This window comes from Eucalyptus grandis, chromosome 1 (genome assembly GCF_016545825.1).
Source record: "Eucalyptus grandis isolate ANBG69807.140 chromosome 1, ASM1654582v1, whole genome shotgun sequence".
NCBI classification, from domain to species: domain Eukaryota; kingdom Viridiplantae; phylum Streptophyta; class Magnoliopsida; order Myrtales; family Myrtaceae; genus Eucalyptus; species Eucalyptus grandis.
In genome coordinates this window covers 39,920,486-39,936,990 of record NC_052612.1, presented here as the reverse complement: position 1 = coordinate 39,936,990, position 16,505 = coordinate 39,920,486, and the positions used below count along the sequence as shown (strand labels likewise).

Below are 16,505 nucleotides of genomic sequence, written 5' to 3'. Positions count from 1 at the left end.
CGTCGTCTAAGTTATTTAGGAGCTTACCAGGACTTGTATAACTTTCGAGATGTATGATTTAAGACCAACAATCTGGCTATTGGCAGAATTTGCATAGCAAAGCAATTCATGTGGACCCAATCAGGGCGGACATGAGTACCATGACGACAGCTGGCATACCCTTTGCCCATGAACCGTTTTCCACCTTATAGTATTTATGATACCCTAACTCTTGCGGTGTACTGTGTGACAACAATCCTAAGTACTTCAAACTCCAATCAGAAGAATCGCTTTCTAGGCAAAGCCAGTTGATTGTTGAAGGTAGAGATCATCTCTCTCTCTCTCTCTCTCTCTCTCTCTCTATCGTCTCTTATCCGTAGAGACAGAATTTTAGCAAATTATGAAAACACATAAATCGAACAGCATACAATGGTATCCTCCCAGAATGCAAACTCACAGAGCCTAGAAGATGGGGCATCACAACTTACGCTGGCAAGCAAGATAGTATTGCCATACTATAGTCCCCTGCGTGGTAAGGACGACATGCTCGCACGAAATGTGAGGTGTCCGGCGACGACTGAAGGAAGCACCCATAGTAGAAGAGGAATCGGTGAAATGGAACAGTGGCTACCTGGGGAGCAAAATTAGCGGATAAAAAACATGGAAAGGTTCGAAAAAAATCAAATAATTCAAAAGTACTTACTTTCTTACGAAATTAACGACAAGTTATATCCAGAGCAGTTCCCGGCGTACAATGGATAACACACTACAGCATCTACAAAGTAACATTCATGGTATATCAGGACATCCCAAACTTCAGAATTAAGCGTGATCTCAAGAGTTTCTGGTCTGTCACGTTAGCTTCCCTTCACAAGAAAAACAATTGGCCATTGAGTCATTTCATCGACGAGGTCATAGCAAAGCTCTCAACAATTATTTATGAAAACACTTCAAGATGTAACTATCGACATGGACCCCGCACTATTAACATGGAATAACCCGCTCGACTTCGCGGTACCATCAATCCGCTTGAAACCCACCTGTGAGACTAATGTAACTAGTGAAACCCTAATTGATACTCTAAAAGCATGAATATAATCATATTGCGGAGAAGGAACACACTGACAAGTGCAACTTGTTACGGTCGATTGCCTAACAAATAGGAAGCATTTTGTTAATGATCTATTTTGTAAATCCAATTAGATTGGCTAATTGCGCCGTCCCTGCCAAGTCTTGACATTAAAGCTGTAGTGCTACTAAAAAATTCGCTTTATGGAATTTCAAAGTGGTGAAGTTTAAATGCGATAGTAATGTGTCTATATAGTTGCCCAAAAAAATAAAGACAAAACAACAAGAGAAAAAAAGGAAGACAGAATAAGTAATGAAGAAACAGGTATGGAATTTTACTTTTGCATTTAGAAATATCTCAATCTTTCAAAGGATCCCAAAAAATGCATGAAAGTTCACCTAAAAATGGTCCCAAAAAGTTACTGCCGATACACAGACATAGAGCCATTAGTTGATTTCTATCATAGAGATGGAGCAATGCGTCTGTATATTGCTTGAAATGTCTGCCCACCGTTCCTGGCAACCTTCTGGCCTTCCTCGGTTGCGCTGGTCAATAGCTTCACCACCGGATCGTTCTCGAGTTCTTCCTCCGTCAATGCCTCGAACATAGGGTGGTTTTCCAAACAGCCCTTCATCCATTCACCAAGTTCTTCAACATCTGTGATAGTGTAAATTATGCCCCCAACAGCCAGAGTATATGCATACTCATCTAACAAGTGAGGGCTAATCACCCTGCGACGGTGATTTTTCTCTTTGAAATGAGGATCCGGAAATAGGAAGAACATCTTCATCAGTTGTCCTTTCTCAAAATAGTTAGGAATGTACTTCATAGAGTTGGTCCGTACTACTGAGATATTTTGGTATTGACTGGGATTGGTCGTCCTCAATGCAGAAATGCGCCCTTCACATATTCGGTCACCTTGTCCCTAATTTCCATCCCAATCATGAGTTTGTCGGGAAATAGGGTTGAAAGAGCAACTAGTAGCCCTCCAAAGCCACAGCCAATGTCAGCAAACTGAATCCTTTTGGGATTATCATCATCAGATGAAGCAGGGAACAACTGAGGGTAATGAAGAGAATAATCAAATTGACTTGGGGAGAGTGGAACAGGAAAGTGCGAATCACTCAGTGGATTGCTGTGAGCTCGTGCTCGGTAGAATCGCTTCCTAGGCAAGCCAGTTGATTTGTTGAAGGTAGATGTCGTCTCTTTCTCTATCATGTCTCTTATCTGTAGAGACATATTGTTAGCAAAACAATAATCATATGGTGAAGGAACCGAAAACACAGATAACAAATGGCATTTGGTTGTCATCCTCTATGATGATTTACTTTCAAAAAACAACTCACATAGCCTAGAAGGGGGTGCATCATAGCAGACAATGGCAAGTGAGATATTATTGCCATACCTACTATTGTCCTCTGCATGGAAGTGACAACATTCTAGCAACTAGTCAAAGTGAAAAATAAATATGACTGAGGCAAAGATCATCATTATCCACAAAATGTAAAGGTGTCTGTGAGGGCTCCAGCGGTGCTGATATAGAGGTTACATGGCCGAAAATCAATACAAGTTATAAAAGTCAAAGTAACATCCAATGCATATCCAACCACAATATTATAAACATCCCACGGTGAAAGTTGTGCTTCCATTAGGCTCAACTAAAAACTGCCATATGGCCATTTACTGTGGACTTTGAAATTGTTCAGTCAATTTTTTAAGATTATGCCCTTATCCAGCAACATTTCTTAGGAAAATTCTTGGTGGTTACCTTCATGGTATTTTAGTTTATATTAACTCTGCAGACAAGCACTTAGATCATCTTCTTCAGGCTTGCATGACTCTTAGAGCAAGAAAGTTGCCCGTCAACCTATAAAAATGCACGCCTATGCAACCTAAACTGCTTATTGAATGAGATAGAAGTTCCAAAATTATAAGGAAAAGCAACAACAACAGCACAATTTGAGCATCCCAACTAAAAGCGTGTCTCCACCAGTTCAGCTATATAAAATCATCACAAATCAAGTGACCTCCATAATAAGGTCTGGCAAATCTACTCGTGTCACAACCTTTAATGCAAAGCTCTCGAAAATTGAATCCCACATGTGTTCATCCATGAGCATGCTCATCTCCTCAAACACAAAGCTCTCTTCATGCTTAATTTCCCTTAGAATCTTAATAGATTTCATATGATTCATTAGCATTTCAACATCCTACAGTAAACCACTATTCACAAGAATCCCCTAATATCAACAAAAACAGCTCATCTGACAAGTGCAATCATCTGTTTTACGACCCATCATGACTGCAATAAGCTTGCCTCTAGCATAGACTAAAACCCACGTTCTCATGAGCCTAGATAGTACCAGAAGGTATAAGAAACTCCATACTAAACCAGGCACTATGATCATCACCAACAACACCGTATAAGGGCAATGGACCGAAGGAAGCACCCATAAGAGAAGCAAAGTCAGCCGAAAACCAATGGTAGGGGGGGCAAATAAAAAAAGAAAAACATTGAAAAAAGACCAAACATTGCGAGATTGCCTTCTTAGGAAATCAAAGACACGCTTTAAGAAACTTTCATTGAGAGCACTTCCCAGAGTAAGACAGGACGCACACGCGGGCATCAAACGTTTGTGGACAATCACGTTAGCTTCACTTCAAAAGAAAATATTTGGAGAATCGAGCTTTCCCATTCCCCAAAACGCAACAGTTCCATTGAGGCATTTCGTCGAGCAGGTCGTAGCAAATCTCACAACTACTTTATATGCCAAAAAAAGGCACATAAAAACCACGAACCAGCTTAACATTCCTTACGCAGAACTATCGCAATCAGCCATATCATCACATCAAAAAAACAAAAAAAAACATGGAAGTGCCCAAAGTCCCCCAGATCGCCGCATCACACAAACCCAAATTCGGGCCGGTTCGGAACACGGTGAAAAAATACATACCTGGAAGGTGATGATTCGACGAACGGGGGCGTGACTTCGCGCGCGACGCAGCAGCGAGCGAGAAGCGAACTCGATCTCTAGAAGACGGAGGACGCGGTTTTCTGATAGGCGAGCTCGCCGTAGGACGATGGCGGCAGGGCTGAGAAATTATTAAAGACGGTGGCTTAATAGGACGCCGTGGCGGCGGGGCGTAGCAGTGCCCGGAAGGAAGTGACAACCAACGAGGTTTCTTTCGGTGACGAGCTTTTTTTTTTTTATTTGTTAAGGAAAATTTCAAATAAGAACATAAAATATCACTATTTTATCAAATAAAATCTTAAAATAAGTATTATTTCAAATAAGAATCCGAAATAACTTTATTTTTTCAAATAATGGCCTAATATAAATATTGTTTCAAAAAAAGCTTGAAATGCATATATCAATTTCAAATAAAAGCCTGAGCTCATCAAATATGGAGGGTAATTTTGTCTTTTTAATTTTTTAAAAAATTTTTTTCTCTTTTCCTTTCCTTTTTATTTTTTTATGTTTAAAAAATAAAAAACTAAAAACTAAAAAAAGGAAACATGGCTGCTCATGGTCGATGGGGCAACAGCGAAGGCTAACACGTTCACCAGCACCTAGTGGAGGGCCAGTGACCTTGTGTGACCAAAAATGAGGGCTAGCAAGCCCTTGCCTGGGCGAGCAATGGTGAGTCTGGCCAGGCGAGGGCCACCCTTGTTCGACCCTAGTGAGGGCAAATTTCGCTAGGCATCAATAGCCATGTCCAAGGAATGGAGAAGGAAAAAAAAAAAATGATGAAAAAAATTTAAAAAAAAATTAAAATATAGTTACAATTTTCTTGACCAAAATACCCCTTCTCTGTTGGCTAGAAAAGTCGATGTCAACCAAAAGCCCTTATTTGAGATAATTCAGTCAATTCAAGCTCTTACTAATATAATGTTCATTTGAACCATTTTTTAAGAAAATTAAGATACTTTAGGCCTTTTTTGATTTTTTTTTTTTAATTAGCGAATTTCGCCATCAAAATTTCGAAATTATTACATAAGGAATATACATCTATAATAATAATTAGAGAAAATAATAAAAATAATTCATAAATTTTTACCCAATATACAATATAAAAGCATAGCCAGATCACCTCATTTTTGGGGGAGTTAATGCTTGTTGGGTATTGATTCATTATTTTGATTTTGACTCAAAAGCACTACCTTTCATGAATTTTTAATTCATTTAATATGATTTATGAACTTCTAAATTTTAAATTATTTAATGTAATTGATGAAATCTTGATACATATTTAATTCAATCATTGAATTTTATGGAAACATTTAATGTTATTCCCGAATTTGATTAATAAGATGATATATGGACTAAATTAAATATATGCAAAAAATTTAGGATCACATTAAAAAATTCAAAAATTCAAAGATCACATTATAAATGAAAGTAAAGTTCAGATATTGCATTTGACGTTGAGCTAAATTTTATGAATTATTTTTATCATTATCGTAATAGATATCGATATAGATATTCACGGACATCCTCAAAAGCCTTTATTTATTTATTTATTTATTTATTTATTTATTAGCCACAGGGGTCTCAGGACGCGCGAAAAGCAACGGCCGCGATCGCGTCGCGCCACGGTGGCTGTAGCCTGTCGCCTTCCCTCTCCCGAGGTTTCGGAGCCAGGGATGACGGTTGCGGAACTCAATCAACGCCATTGCTGAGAGCTCCGACCACCGATCTTCATCCTCCTTCCTTCCTTCCTTCCTTCCTTCCACTACAAAACTCACAAATTCGCGGCCGTTTCGTCCAGCGGAACGGAATGCTCCGCGTCCGCGGTCTGGCCCGAGTCTCCTCCTGCGGTCTCTCTCCGAGAGCCGCGCCTCGTCCGGCCATCTCGATCTCCAGGACGAGGACGGCGGCGGGTTGCGGCCTCAGATGGCGAGCGATGGGGAGCGCCAGCGCCTACACGACATCGTGCGATAAGCTCCTCTTCCGTCAGCTCTTCGAGGGGGAGTCGTGCACTTACACTTACCTGCTCGCCGACGTGTCTCACCCCGATAAGCCCGCCGTGGTTAGGGTTCTCACATTATCGCGTCAATTTTTTGGATGGCATCGCGTCGCATGCTTCGCGCCGACGTTTCGATTGAATAGGTTGCAGAGTGTTATGTTAAGAGTAATTTGATGGAGCTTTCGGATTGGTTTTAGCATATACCTCTCCTTGAAGTTGGGTGAAGGAGTCTGCAACAATTAGATTAGTCCGACGATGGTCGGATATTCACCAGTTCCAGCATTTTTGTCCTAAATATCTCGCTAAACTTGATGATCGTTCTGTCTCCAAGGCGAGATTGAGTTCTGGATTGTTGTATACCACTTTTTCTCATTTCATGACGTGCTGTCGTAGGCTTTTTATTGGATACTTGTTCAAAAATAAAAGTTAGAAATGCCTTAGGCTGTGTCCAAAATAATTTAGTAGTCTCAATTGCTCGTTAGCATACCATTGTTGTAATCCACTGATCTCAAATCAATGGAAATGAAATAAAGTTCAGTTCTTTGCATTTCAAATAAATGGAGTGAACTGTACTGTACCTAAGCACTGTGCTTATGATTGGTTTTAATGCTTGGATAACCTGATAATGAAGTTCTGGAGATGTGGTGCTTAAACAGGAACAAGGAAATAGTGGAGTTAGCTAATGTCTGCAGACAGTTGCTTATGACTGTAAAGTTGATAGATGTGAGGCAGATCTTGCATTTGCATTCTTTTGAACAACCTGTCAAGATGCCACCAAAATCACATTTCAATCTGATGTTGTATATAACTATATTCATCATTTCTCCACCCTGAGCGTATGGAAAGGTAAGGGAACACCTTTTGAGCTAGAACCAAAACCGTAGAAAATCACCCTACTAGCAGTTTATCACGATGTGAAGATGTACGAGTATATCGGGGTATTTAGGAGGATAATTTGTCCAGGATTGAAGGACTGAAAAGGATCTTATAGATATCAGAAGTAGTTTTATAATATATAATCTGTCAGGAGGCAAATTTATCCGAATGGCCTACTTGATATCTTCATGTATTCTTTTGTGTTGCCTTTGCTTAATCTATTTTGCTTAATCTATTCCTTTCATCTATAATCTTTATCCTGAAGGCTGTCTAACTACAGCTGGCGTGTCTATGGGGATGTATCCTGAAACGTGTGTGTCTCACTTGCAGTTAATTGACCCAGTTGATAAGACAGTTGACAGGGACCTCTCTTTAGTGAGAGAGCTTGGGTTGAAGCTGATATATGCAATCAACACGCATGTACATGCTGATCATGTGACTGGGACTGGTTTGATAAAGGTAAGGCACTCATCTCCTGTGTCAATCTGTCACTCATCTCCTGTGTCGATCTGTCTCATGTGCAGAAAATGCTTACTTGCTATTACACAGTAGTACCTCTTGATCCAGCTTGTAGTCCTTATATGGCAGCATACATCAATTGCGTCCCTTCCTTTTAACTTTTCTCAAGTGGATAGTTTCTCTGTCTTGCAGGGGGAAGTCCCTGGAGTAAAATCTGTCATTTCGAAGGCAAGCAATGCAAGAGCTGACTGTTTTATAAAAGCAGGAGAGAAGATTCATTTTGGCGATCTATTCCTGGAGGTATCACAGCCTAAACTTTTATACTTATTATGTCACCAATTGGACAATGTATTTTGGTACTAGGGCCAGTTATTGAATGAGAGGATGGGGATTCTCTTGAAATGAGCTAACTACATAGATTTGCTTTTGGCATAATTCACAAATAACTGCAAATTCATGCTGGGTGATGATCAGCATAGATGAGAAACACTCAAACCTAATAATCCAATGGCACTAGTTGCTCTTGCATTCGAGCATTGGATTATTGCTATGATTCTAATATTTGTTCTGCAATATGAAATACTAAGGGGAAGTGATTTACTCTTTTAAAACTATGCAGCGAATGCTGCAAGTTGCGTATCCTGCCCTCAACTGGCAGCGGTCACTCCCTCTGTCATGAGAGAGGACATTGACCTGGATTTGCATGTATGATCATATATTAACATCAAGTACCTTCTTTTATTTGTTCTTCACTTGTGTACTTTTTTTCTTTTCTTTTTCGGGTCAAATTCACTTGTGACTTAAGTCACATGACATTTCAATAATTTTCTTCTTAATGGCAGGTCCGGGCTACACCAGGACATACGCAAGGATGTGTTACATATGTTACAGGAGATGGACCTGGTCAACCCAGACCAAGGATGGCTTTCACCGGAGATGCCTTGCTAATTCGTGGGTGTGGGCGGACTGATTTCCAGGTTTAATTTCTTGCAAAATACCCCATACTTTGTAAGAGTGCAAAAATTCAGCTGTCATAATCTTAATCAATCAATGCAACAATCAGAAACCCTTTTATGCAAAGGGAATGGTTCTATTTTGTACTTAATAAAATGGAACCTCCATACTTAAGTCTGAAGCTTGATATTAGAATCTTGACCATGTGCTTGCAGGGTGGAAGTTCACTTCAATTGTACCAGTCAGTGCATTCACAGGTAAGGAGATTGGACAAATGAATTTCCTTCACTGGAAACCAGTTACTTCTTCTTTGATGCTTAACTCTCTCTCTCTCTCTCTCTCTCTCTCTCAGATTTTCACATTACCCAAGGATACATTGGTCTATCCTGCTCATGACTACAAGGGATTCACTGTATGAACAATCTGATCCTTAGCTCCATAGTGTCAAATTATTGCAAAATCACAGACACGCTCTCAGAAAGTTCCTTTTTGTAATTCAGGTTAGCTCTGTGGGGGAGGAACTTCTCTACAATCCCAGGTTATCGAAAGATGAGGTGAAATGTTCAACTTCATGTACTTTTCCATTAAATTAGATGTCACCTGCGACTTAGTTATCTGCAGATGCATTTTTATTGTCTCTTCCCATAGAAACAAGGAGTTAGTAATATGACTTATAACAGTTAAGTCAATTTGCTTCTGTGAAGAGGAACATTTGCTTGGTTTTGGTCTCATGTTTTGATGTGTTTATTTTGTCATCACCGTGACCTACATAATCTCCTCTTTCTCTCTCTCTCTCTCTCTAACTGTGACACATTTTTTTTTTCATATTGCAGAAAACTTTCAAAAGTATTATGGAAAGTAAGTAACCACTTCTGGAATTGGAAATTTCAATATTCGGATATTACTTTGGGTTGAAGACTGCCTGTCGATACTTCATATGATATTGAAGTGGCTTTTGATGACATGTACTGCAGATCTAAACCTCTCTTACCCAAAGATGATTGATGTGGCTGTTCCTGCAAACTTGGTCTGTGGGTTGCAAGACTCGTCTGCAAAGCCAGCCAAGGCTGCATCAAACTAGGCACAGTCCAAGTTATCGGCTGATAAATATCTATCCTATGTAAGCAGTGATTTTCAAAGGCAATGCAGTTTGTTTGTTCACATAGTTATTGTTTACGGAACTTAAGCTTAATACAGAAGAAAATTATTTCCTTCCATGCAGTCCAGGGACATGTTCAGTGGACTGAGATTTTCCTCATACCCTTGCAGGTAAAAAAACTCGGCTTCATGATTATACGCAGGCTAAATATCGGCTTACTACTAATTTTATTGCTGCAAGAAGTAGTGGCTGACGTCATCCCCCATTATCCCATCCACATTGAATCTCCACTCAGTCACTCAAATCAAGATATGGTTACTTCAAGATTTGTGCATTTCTAGCTTATTACTGTTTGCCTTTACTCTTTACCTGGCTACAATTGTGTATCTAGAATATAAAGACGAGAAAATAACAGGTATTCACTCACTATTCAAGGCAATAATTGCTTCAAATTTACATAATTTTCTCGTGGAGTGTGGATGCAGAGTCAACCCTCGCTATAGTGTTAAAAACTGAATGCGGGGTTCTCTTCTAGCAGAACAAGTTCAATGCACCTCGGTGCGTGGAGTTTATATATATATGTCACTGGATGTTTAGCTAAGAAAAATCGAGAGTCGCAAGGGGTTTCTCCCACGATAACATGTCGTGAGGCTTCGGTTGGAGCTCTCCATATTCAAGTTATTATGCTCCAAAACTTTGAAGTGTCGTCACTTGACACAGACAAAATTTCTAGTAGGCAGTGTTAGGATTATGCACGCTCCAGCCGCTACCATTTCAAAGACCACAGTCGAGTCAAGCTAGTTCATCGTGGGGGCGTCGAAACCCTTGAACTGAATTATGTTTGCAGGTTGAACGAGGAGACCGTGTCTAGTCCGAAGGAAAAGTCAAGGAAGCCCGAGCGTGGAAAGGACAAACGCCCTTTTTTTTTTAATTATGTCGACGACGGAGACAATCCTCACTTTAGCACGTCGAGAGCGCGAAATAGCGTGGGGCTTCTTTGTCGGCACAGGAAGTGTGAATGCGCCTGCTGCAGGTGAGCTTTTTCATTTTCAAACCTGACACAATGACGCCATTGCTTCTTTGTCACCAAACACAACAATCCCTTTTTAATTCTGTTAATTAATCAAACTCCGTACAGTGTAAGCGTCGAAGTGACTGATGATGACCATCACCAGCCAATTCTATTCTACCGCCAAGCGGCATCGTCGTGATCCACTTAGGACGTCCGGTGTCTCTTACGCGGAGTCGAAATCAGCCCTTCTAACTCCACATTTCCTTTTTTTTTCTAGATGAGAACGGTGTCTCATTCGGTCAGCATCTTTAGTGCACGTGAAAACAAAAAGGAACTTGTAAATGCTGAAGTTCAAACCTACTCCAGGCGGACTCTTGACAAGTCAGGACGAAAAGGCTGACCATGATATTTGGGCGGTGATTAAAAGTGCCCGATTTCTTTGCTTGAAGCAGTTTGGTTCCTCGCATATCATATCGAAGAAAAACCAAAGTACAAAAGCCACTCAACTAATCTAGCGTATTCCCCTTTGTTGATCTGTTCAGACCAGTCGGATTTGAGACTTTCGCAAGCTTTTTCGAGACTTTCATCAACGGCAGATAGTCCTCTCCTAGCATTCGTATAGAAAATCTTGTAACCGATCGTCGGAACAAAATTGGGGCACGATCTCTTGTCGTAAGAGCAATGCATTCATGACAACCCTCGTTCAAACACCAAGGTATCCAGACAAAACAGGTCTCGGTACCTATCGATCCATGTGAGAGACGCCAACATAGGAGAGGGCCCTTATGAATTGTCTTGTTCCCGCGACACGGAATGGGCATGTACCTAAGCGGGAGATTCTTATACAATCGAACCAAACAGCAGTTCATACCCCGACTCGTTCCGCAACGAGATTTTCCTAGCGGTACACTGGCTGAGCCCGCTGGAGTCGGCACGAAGCTTATAGATCCACGTCCGGATTTGGTTCCTTGTTGACCCTGGAGATTAGAAGAACAAGGAATTCCAGTCCTCAGACCCAAAAATGGGGAGAGAGAAAGTCGACGTCAAGTCAACGGATCAAGAGACAACTGCAGAACAACGACTACAGGGCGGGGCGTTGCCCGAGGAATGTTGAAAGCGAAAGTCCACTACAAAAACCTGTCTTTCTTTCTTTCTCTGTGGCTTTTGCTTTCTTTCTGGCTTTTTCTTTTGGCCTTTTCGCTTCCGTCTTGTTTCATTCCAAAAAGCTCGTAGCTTTCGCCATGCCCTTCTTCAATCCGAGGAAATCTCGGCCTCTACCACTTCAGAAGAGGCAGACCACCATGAATTGCAGAGTTCTTTTGTTTATGGCAATTGTTATGTTCCTCGCTATCCGCTTCATCGAAGAAACCAGAGTCATAAATCACAAAAATCGCAACTTCAATGCCTCGAATTCAGGCGGCATAGAGTCGTTGCTCAACCCGAGCTTCGGTTCCGTTCCCTCTTCAGGAAGCACTCCCGGTAGCATCACATCCCCATTATCAGAGACCAAACAGGAGGGAGGTGATCGTCTTGGTTATGGTGGTGGTGATTTTACTTATGCTGACGATGGAGAGACGGTGGAGCTTCGAGTCTCCCACCGGTCGACCAGTGGCGGGACCGGGCAGGAAGAATCCTTCGCAGCCGAGGATTTGGCCCGAGCTCAGACCGATCATGGGAAGATGGCAGAGATCAGGCATCGGAACCCCATTTCAAGGCTCAGCAGGGGCAAGGATAAGCTGAAGCTGCATTTGAAGCCGATCGATGGTTCGCCTTCGCAGGAATCCGTAGCAGGCGGTCCTCCAGGCACCCTCATGGCTACACTAAGATACGGAGTGGTTCCGGGCTTGGAAGTGTACTTCATCGATGTATACATAGGGACGCCGCCTCGGCATGTCCCTCTGATACTTGATACAGGTAGCGACTTCAGCTGGATCAAATGTGCTGCTTGTCCTGATTGCTCCGAGCAAGGGGGGCCATACTATGATCCCGAGCGCTCCACTTCTTTTCGAGAGATAAGCTGCCGCGACCCTCGGTGTCGCCATGTCCGAGACCCGGATCCTCTGCAGCGATGCAAGTCTGAAAACCAGACCTGTCCTTACATCTATCCGTATGGAGACGGCTCGAACTCGACCGGCAATTTGGCACTAGAAACATTCACGGTCAATCTCACGGCGCAGGCCGGCGCCCCCGAATTCACAAGGAAGGAGGATGTGATGTTTGGCTGCGGTCGTTGGAACGGAGGTGAATCTGATGGGGCTCCAGGGATGCTGGGACTAGGAAGAGGGCCCCTGTCTTTGGCCTCTCAGCTTCAGTCTCCGAATGGCCAATCTTTCTCTTACTGTCTCGCGAACAGACACAGCAACCCCAATGCGAGCAGCAGATTGGTTTTCGGCGAAGCCAACGAGCTTTCGGGCCGCCCCGGTTGGAATTTCACTTCCTTTCTTCGCGCCGAGGAAAGCCCCGACAGCACATTTTACTATGTCAAGATAAAATCGATCATGGTCGGAGGAGAGATTCTTGACATACCCCAGGAGACATGGGAAGTGTCGCCGGATGGGCGTGGAGGGACGATCATAGATTCGGGTGTTTCACTTGGTTACTTCTTCGGACCCGCCTACAGGGCGATTCTGGAAGCGTTCGAGAGGAAGGTGAAGGCGTACCCAATGGTGGAGAAAGAAGACTTTTATCCTTGCTACAACGTGTCCGGAGTGCCAGAGCCCGAGTTGCCCGGGTTCGGGATCGAATTCGTGGACGGGGCGAAATGGAATTTTCCGGTGGAGAACAACTTCGTCCTGTTCGAGCCGGCCGGGATCGCGTGCCTGGCGATGATGGAGCAGGGGGGGTTCCCGGGGTACTCAATAATCGGGAACTATCTGCAGCAGGATTTCCACATGTGGTTTGATATGAAGAAGTCTAGGCTGGGATTTGCACCCAGGAAGTGTGCAGATGATGTTTGAGACTTCTGTTGAGGATTTGATTAGGAAACTTTTGGATTCCCATTTTTCTCCTTGCTTTGCCTCTCGATTTGTCCCCTGTTCTGATTTATTTTGCAGACAAGCAAATATAATTAGATCAGATACATATATATATATATAAGAAAAAAGTTGGTGCTAGCAATGAATATCCATACCAGACAGCCAGAGACATGAAAACCAAAAGAGTCGCCTGTTGCCGCACGTAATACGAGAAATGATAGGACAAGCAACCACTAGCCTTTGCCCTAGTCAAAGCTGGTATTTTGAGAGAAAATGAAGTCAGTCAACCGATGAAGCCCATCATTACGAATGAGTCATTCGTTGATTCTTGGGATCCCCATGAAATCTCCGGATCTGATTCAAAAGTGCTTCGCATCGTCCTTAATTTTAGTCAAGTTGACCAGCTGATTATTACAACCTCACCAATTGAGCTATTAACAATCAAAAAACATTTCCATGCAAAAAGGCAACTTTAACCTTTCAAAAATTTGATCGCAATGTCAGTTAAGTTCATGAAATTATTGTCAAATTACAATGTGAATCGAACCCGTTTCTAAACAATTACTGTCAGAAATATGTTAATATTCATAGAGTTCTGAAACCTTCCTTTTTCTATTTTGCAGAAAATGAATTATTCTGAAAAAATATTTTTTTAAAAATAAGCACTCATCATTTAAAATGATTAGTTAATGAAAAACATTTTCATTATTGATAATAATTTATATTTAAATATTTTCTTGAATGATGCAGATATTTTTTGTTCATATATTTTTATATACAATACAAATAATCATTTTTAAGAAATTATTTTTGAAATTATTTATTTTTTGAAACAAATCGGACAATTAAAAAAAAAAGGAATATGAATAGCAGTCTTGGATTCTCAGATCCATTTACATCACAAATGGGCCTACGACTCATGGGCCTTGCGTAAGGCCCAGCAGAGCACTTTCGCGTTAGGGTTTCCTCCCATCCCGCGATCCTTATATGCTCCTCCTCCATCGATCGAGCGAGGGTTTTCCCGGAGCAGCCGAACGAACTCGCAGTCGCCGCGCTCCTCCGCCTCCTCCTCCGCCGCCCGCGACGTCGACGATGGTGACTTTCAGGGTTGGTTCCCTGGCCCTTGAACTCCACGATTCAGCTAGATCATTGTTTGCCGCTGATCACGCGCTTCCCGCGCTCCTTACTTCTCCGAGTGCTGCGGGGATTTTCGGTTTCGAGCTGCTTCTGCATGTTCGGAGCTGTTAGGGATGTTTGGTTTTTGTCGTTGATTGTGTTTTTTTCTTCTTCTCTTTTGGGTGAACGTGGGCGCAGTTTCACCAGTACCAGGTAGTGGGGAGAGCTCTGCCGACCGGATCGGATGAGCACCCGAAGATCTACAGGATGAAGCTGTGGGCCACCAATGAGGTCCGCGCCAAGTCGAAGTTCTGGTACGTCTCGTTCGTTCTCGATGTTCGTTGCGTGCTCTGAGTTTTGCTGCGTTTGTCCGAGGGAAGGAAAGTAGGCGGAGTGTGTTTTCCGAATGCTGCGCCTTGCTAAGTGCTCGATTGCGGCCTGGAGGCTGTTTAATTAGGTTACATTACGCTGAAAAGAGGGGATTTTTGAATTATTTCTGGCTGATTGATTCAGGAAAAAAAAAAAAAGATAGCCTTTGATCCAATGATTTGGGTGATCTCGTGACTTCTTTTGGGGGTTTAATCAGGTATTTCTTGAGGAAGCTGAAGAAGGTTAAGAAAAGCAACGGACAGGTTCTGGCCATCAACGAGGTACTGGCCTTGCTTTTCCCACTCCTTTCGTGCTAGGAGAGATTAGTTGCTGGTTAGAGTAATTCGTTTTCGCATGTATTTGTGGCTTTGAAGCCTAATTTCATTGTTGACTTGAACTCCAGTGCGTGTTTGTTTCAAAATGACGTCGCTTTTTTGGTATCTGCATTTGCTTAAGACTAAGTTAGTCTTTAACCTTTTTAAGTAGATGCTGGACTTTCATCTGGATTACAAAATTCACAAAGTTTGCATAACACTAGGAGAGTGCTGACTATTTGATCACATCATCCAAGACTTAATCATGTCAATAATTTTCTGAAGCACTTCAGATGACCATTGATTATTTTTATGTACATCCGAGTCCATGACTATGTTTTGAATCAAGAAGAGTGTAGCATAGCATCAAGCATAATGCATTTCTGTTTGGATTTATGGCCTGTCTTCCTGCAATTTTGTCCCAGACTACTGGTTAGCAAGTGCATATCATTTCGAGTCAATTGATGTTGGTTTTCCTTTTTTTCTTTTTTATTTTTTCTTTTTTTTATTTTCCGCTTAAGATAGACTAAATACCTCTACTCATGTTCGTTCTGTTCCCTGAGCTCTGTTTGGTGCTATTTATTTATGGAAGAAGAGCTTCATGCCATGCTTTTCTGTTGTTACTGAATATACTTGGATACTTGGTCAACAAGTGTAATCATATTTTTTTATTGCATGCACAGATATTTGAGAAGAATCCCACAAAGATCAACAATTATGGTATCTGGCTGCGATATCAGAGCCGTACTGGGTATCATAACATGTACAAGGAATACCGTGACACAACTCTGAATGGGGCAGTGGAGCAAATGTACACTGAAATGGCGTCTCGCCACAGAGTGAGGTTCCCTTGCATTCAAATCATCAAGACTGCTACTGTTCCAGCAAAGTTGTGCAAGAGAGAGAGCACCAAGCAGTTCCACAACTCCAAGATCAAATTCCCCTTAGTGTTCAAGAAGGTTAGGCCTCCAACGAGGAAGCTGAAGACCACCTACAAGGCCTCCAGGCCCAACCTATTTATGTAACTCTTTTATCTCTTCCTGCGCCTTTCAGAGCTATGCCGTTAGCTGGTAATTGATTTCTCAAGAAGTTAGATGATATATTTTATGGTTTTTGACTGATGGGTGACGTTCTGTATCCATCAAATTTTGGGTATTGTTTGGCAAATTTGTATGGGATTCTGCAGACATTTTCCCATGGTCCTTCAACTAAAATTTTCATGTCAACGTGTGCTTCAGAGGATGTTATATCTCGAGTAAAGCCTCCAGTGGGGTAGTTGTATCCAAAGAGATTTCGCATTTCATTTGCATAAGGG

General features: G+C 42.0%; 4 protein-coding genes across 4 annotated transcripts; 3 read left to right on the top strand and 1 right to left on the bottom strand.

Moving 5' to 3' along the window:
• Nucleotides 1-1,358: 1,358 nt before the first annotated feature.
• Nucleotides 1,359-4,234, bottom strand: LOC104442228 (tRNA (guanine-N(7)-)-methyltransferase). The gene is given in 3 exon segments (XM_010055584.3): nt 1,359-1,948; nt 1,951-2,275; nt 4,003-4,234. Coding segments are annotated over 2 exon segments (756 nt in total). The 5' UTR covers nt 2,267-2,275; nt 4,003-4,234; the 3' UTR covers nt 1,359-1,508.
• Nucleotides 4,235-5,595: 1,361 nt separating this feature from the next.
• LOC104442203 (persulfide dioxygenase ETHE1 homolog, mitochondrial) lies at nt 5,596-9,877 on the top strand. The gene is made up of 10 exons (XM_010055573.3): nt 5,596-6,079; nt 7,223-7,351; nt 7,544-7,651; nt 8,194-8,328; nt 8,521-8,562; nt 8,658-8,717; nt 8,806-8,859; nt 9,139-9,163; nt 9,280-9,425; nt 9,575-9,877. Exons 1-9 carry the CDS (start codon nt 5,828-5,830, stop codon nt 9,384-9,386), a joined length of 912 nt encoding a protein of 303 aa, XP_010053875.1. The 5' UTR covers nt 5,596-5,827; the 3' UTR covers nt 9,387-9,425; nt 9,575-9,877.
• A 1,527-nt stretch (nt 9,878-11,404) lies between these two features.
• Nucleotides 11,405-13,449, top strand: LOC104442195 (aspartic proteinase nepenthesin-2). Its single transcript, XM_010055553.3, has one exon. The coding sequence runs from the start codon at nt 11,658-11,660 to the stop codon at nt 13,371-13,373; it is 1,716 nt and encodes a 571-aa protein (XP_010053855.2). The 5' UTR covers nt 11,405-11,657; the 3' UTR covers nt 13,374-13,449.
• Nucleotides 13,450-14,361: 912 nt separating this feature from the next.
• Nucleotides 14,362-16,493, top strand: LOC104442187 (60S ribosomal protein L18a). The gene is made up of 4 exons (XM_010055541.3): nt 14,362-14,498; nt 14,706-14,821; nt 15,094-15,157; nt 15,874-16,493. Exons 1-4 carry the CDS (start codon nt 14,379-14,381, stop codon nt 16,213-16,215), a joined length of 642 nt encoding a protein of 213 aa, XP_010053843.2. The 5' UTR covers nt 14,362-14,378; the 3' UTR covers nt 16,216-16,493.
• The last annotated feature ends 12 nt before the right edge of the window (nt 16,494-16,505 follow it).

What these genes read in the sequence shown, in the direction of transcription:
- LOC104442203 (XM_010055573.3), top strand. Translation starts at nt 5,828, where the DNA reads ATGCTCCGCGTCCGCGGTCTGGCCCGAGTCTCCTCCTGCGGTCTCTCT. An exon ending in TTGGCGATCTATTCCTGGAG is followed by an intron (nt 7,652 to 8,193) that starts GTATCACAGCCT and finishes TCTTAATGGCAG; the next exon opens with GTCCGGGCTACACCAGGACA. An exon ending in TTTCAAAAGTATTATGGAAA is followed by an intron (nt 9,164 to 9,279) that starts GTAAGTAACCAC and finishes CATGTACTGCAG; the next exon opens with ATCTAAACCTCTCTTACCCA.
- LOC104442195 (XM_010055553.3), top strand. Translation starts at nt 11,658, where the DNA reads ATGCCCTTCTTCAATCCGAGGAAATCTCGGCCTCTACCACTTCAGAAG.
- LOC104442187 (XM_010055541.3), top strand. Translation starts at nt 14,379, where the DNA reads ATGCTCCTCCTCCATCGATCGAGCGAGGGTTTTCCCGGAGCAGCCGAA. An exon ending in CGACGATGGTGACTTTCAGG is followed by an intron (nt 14,499 to 14,705) that starts GTTGGTTCCCTG and finishes ACGTGGGCGCAG; the next exon opens with TTTCACCAGTACCAGGTAGT. An exon ending in AGGTTCTGGCCATCAACGAG is followed by an intron (nt 15,158 to 15,873) that starts GTACTGGCCTTG and finishes TTGCATGCACAG; the next exon opens with ATATTTGAGAAGAATCCCAC.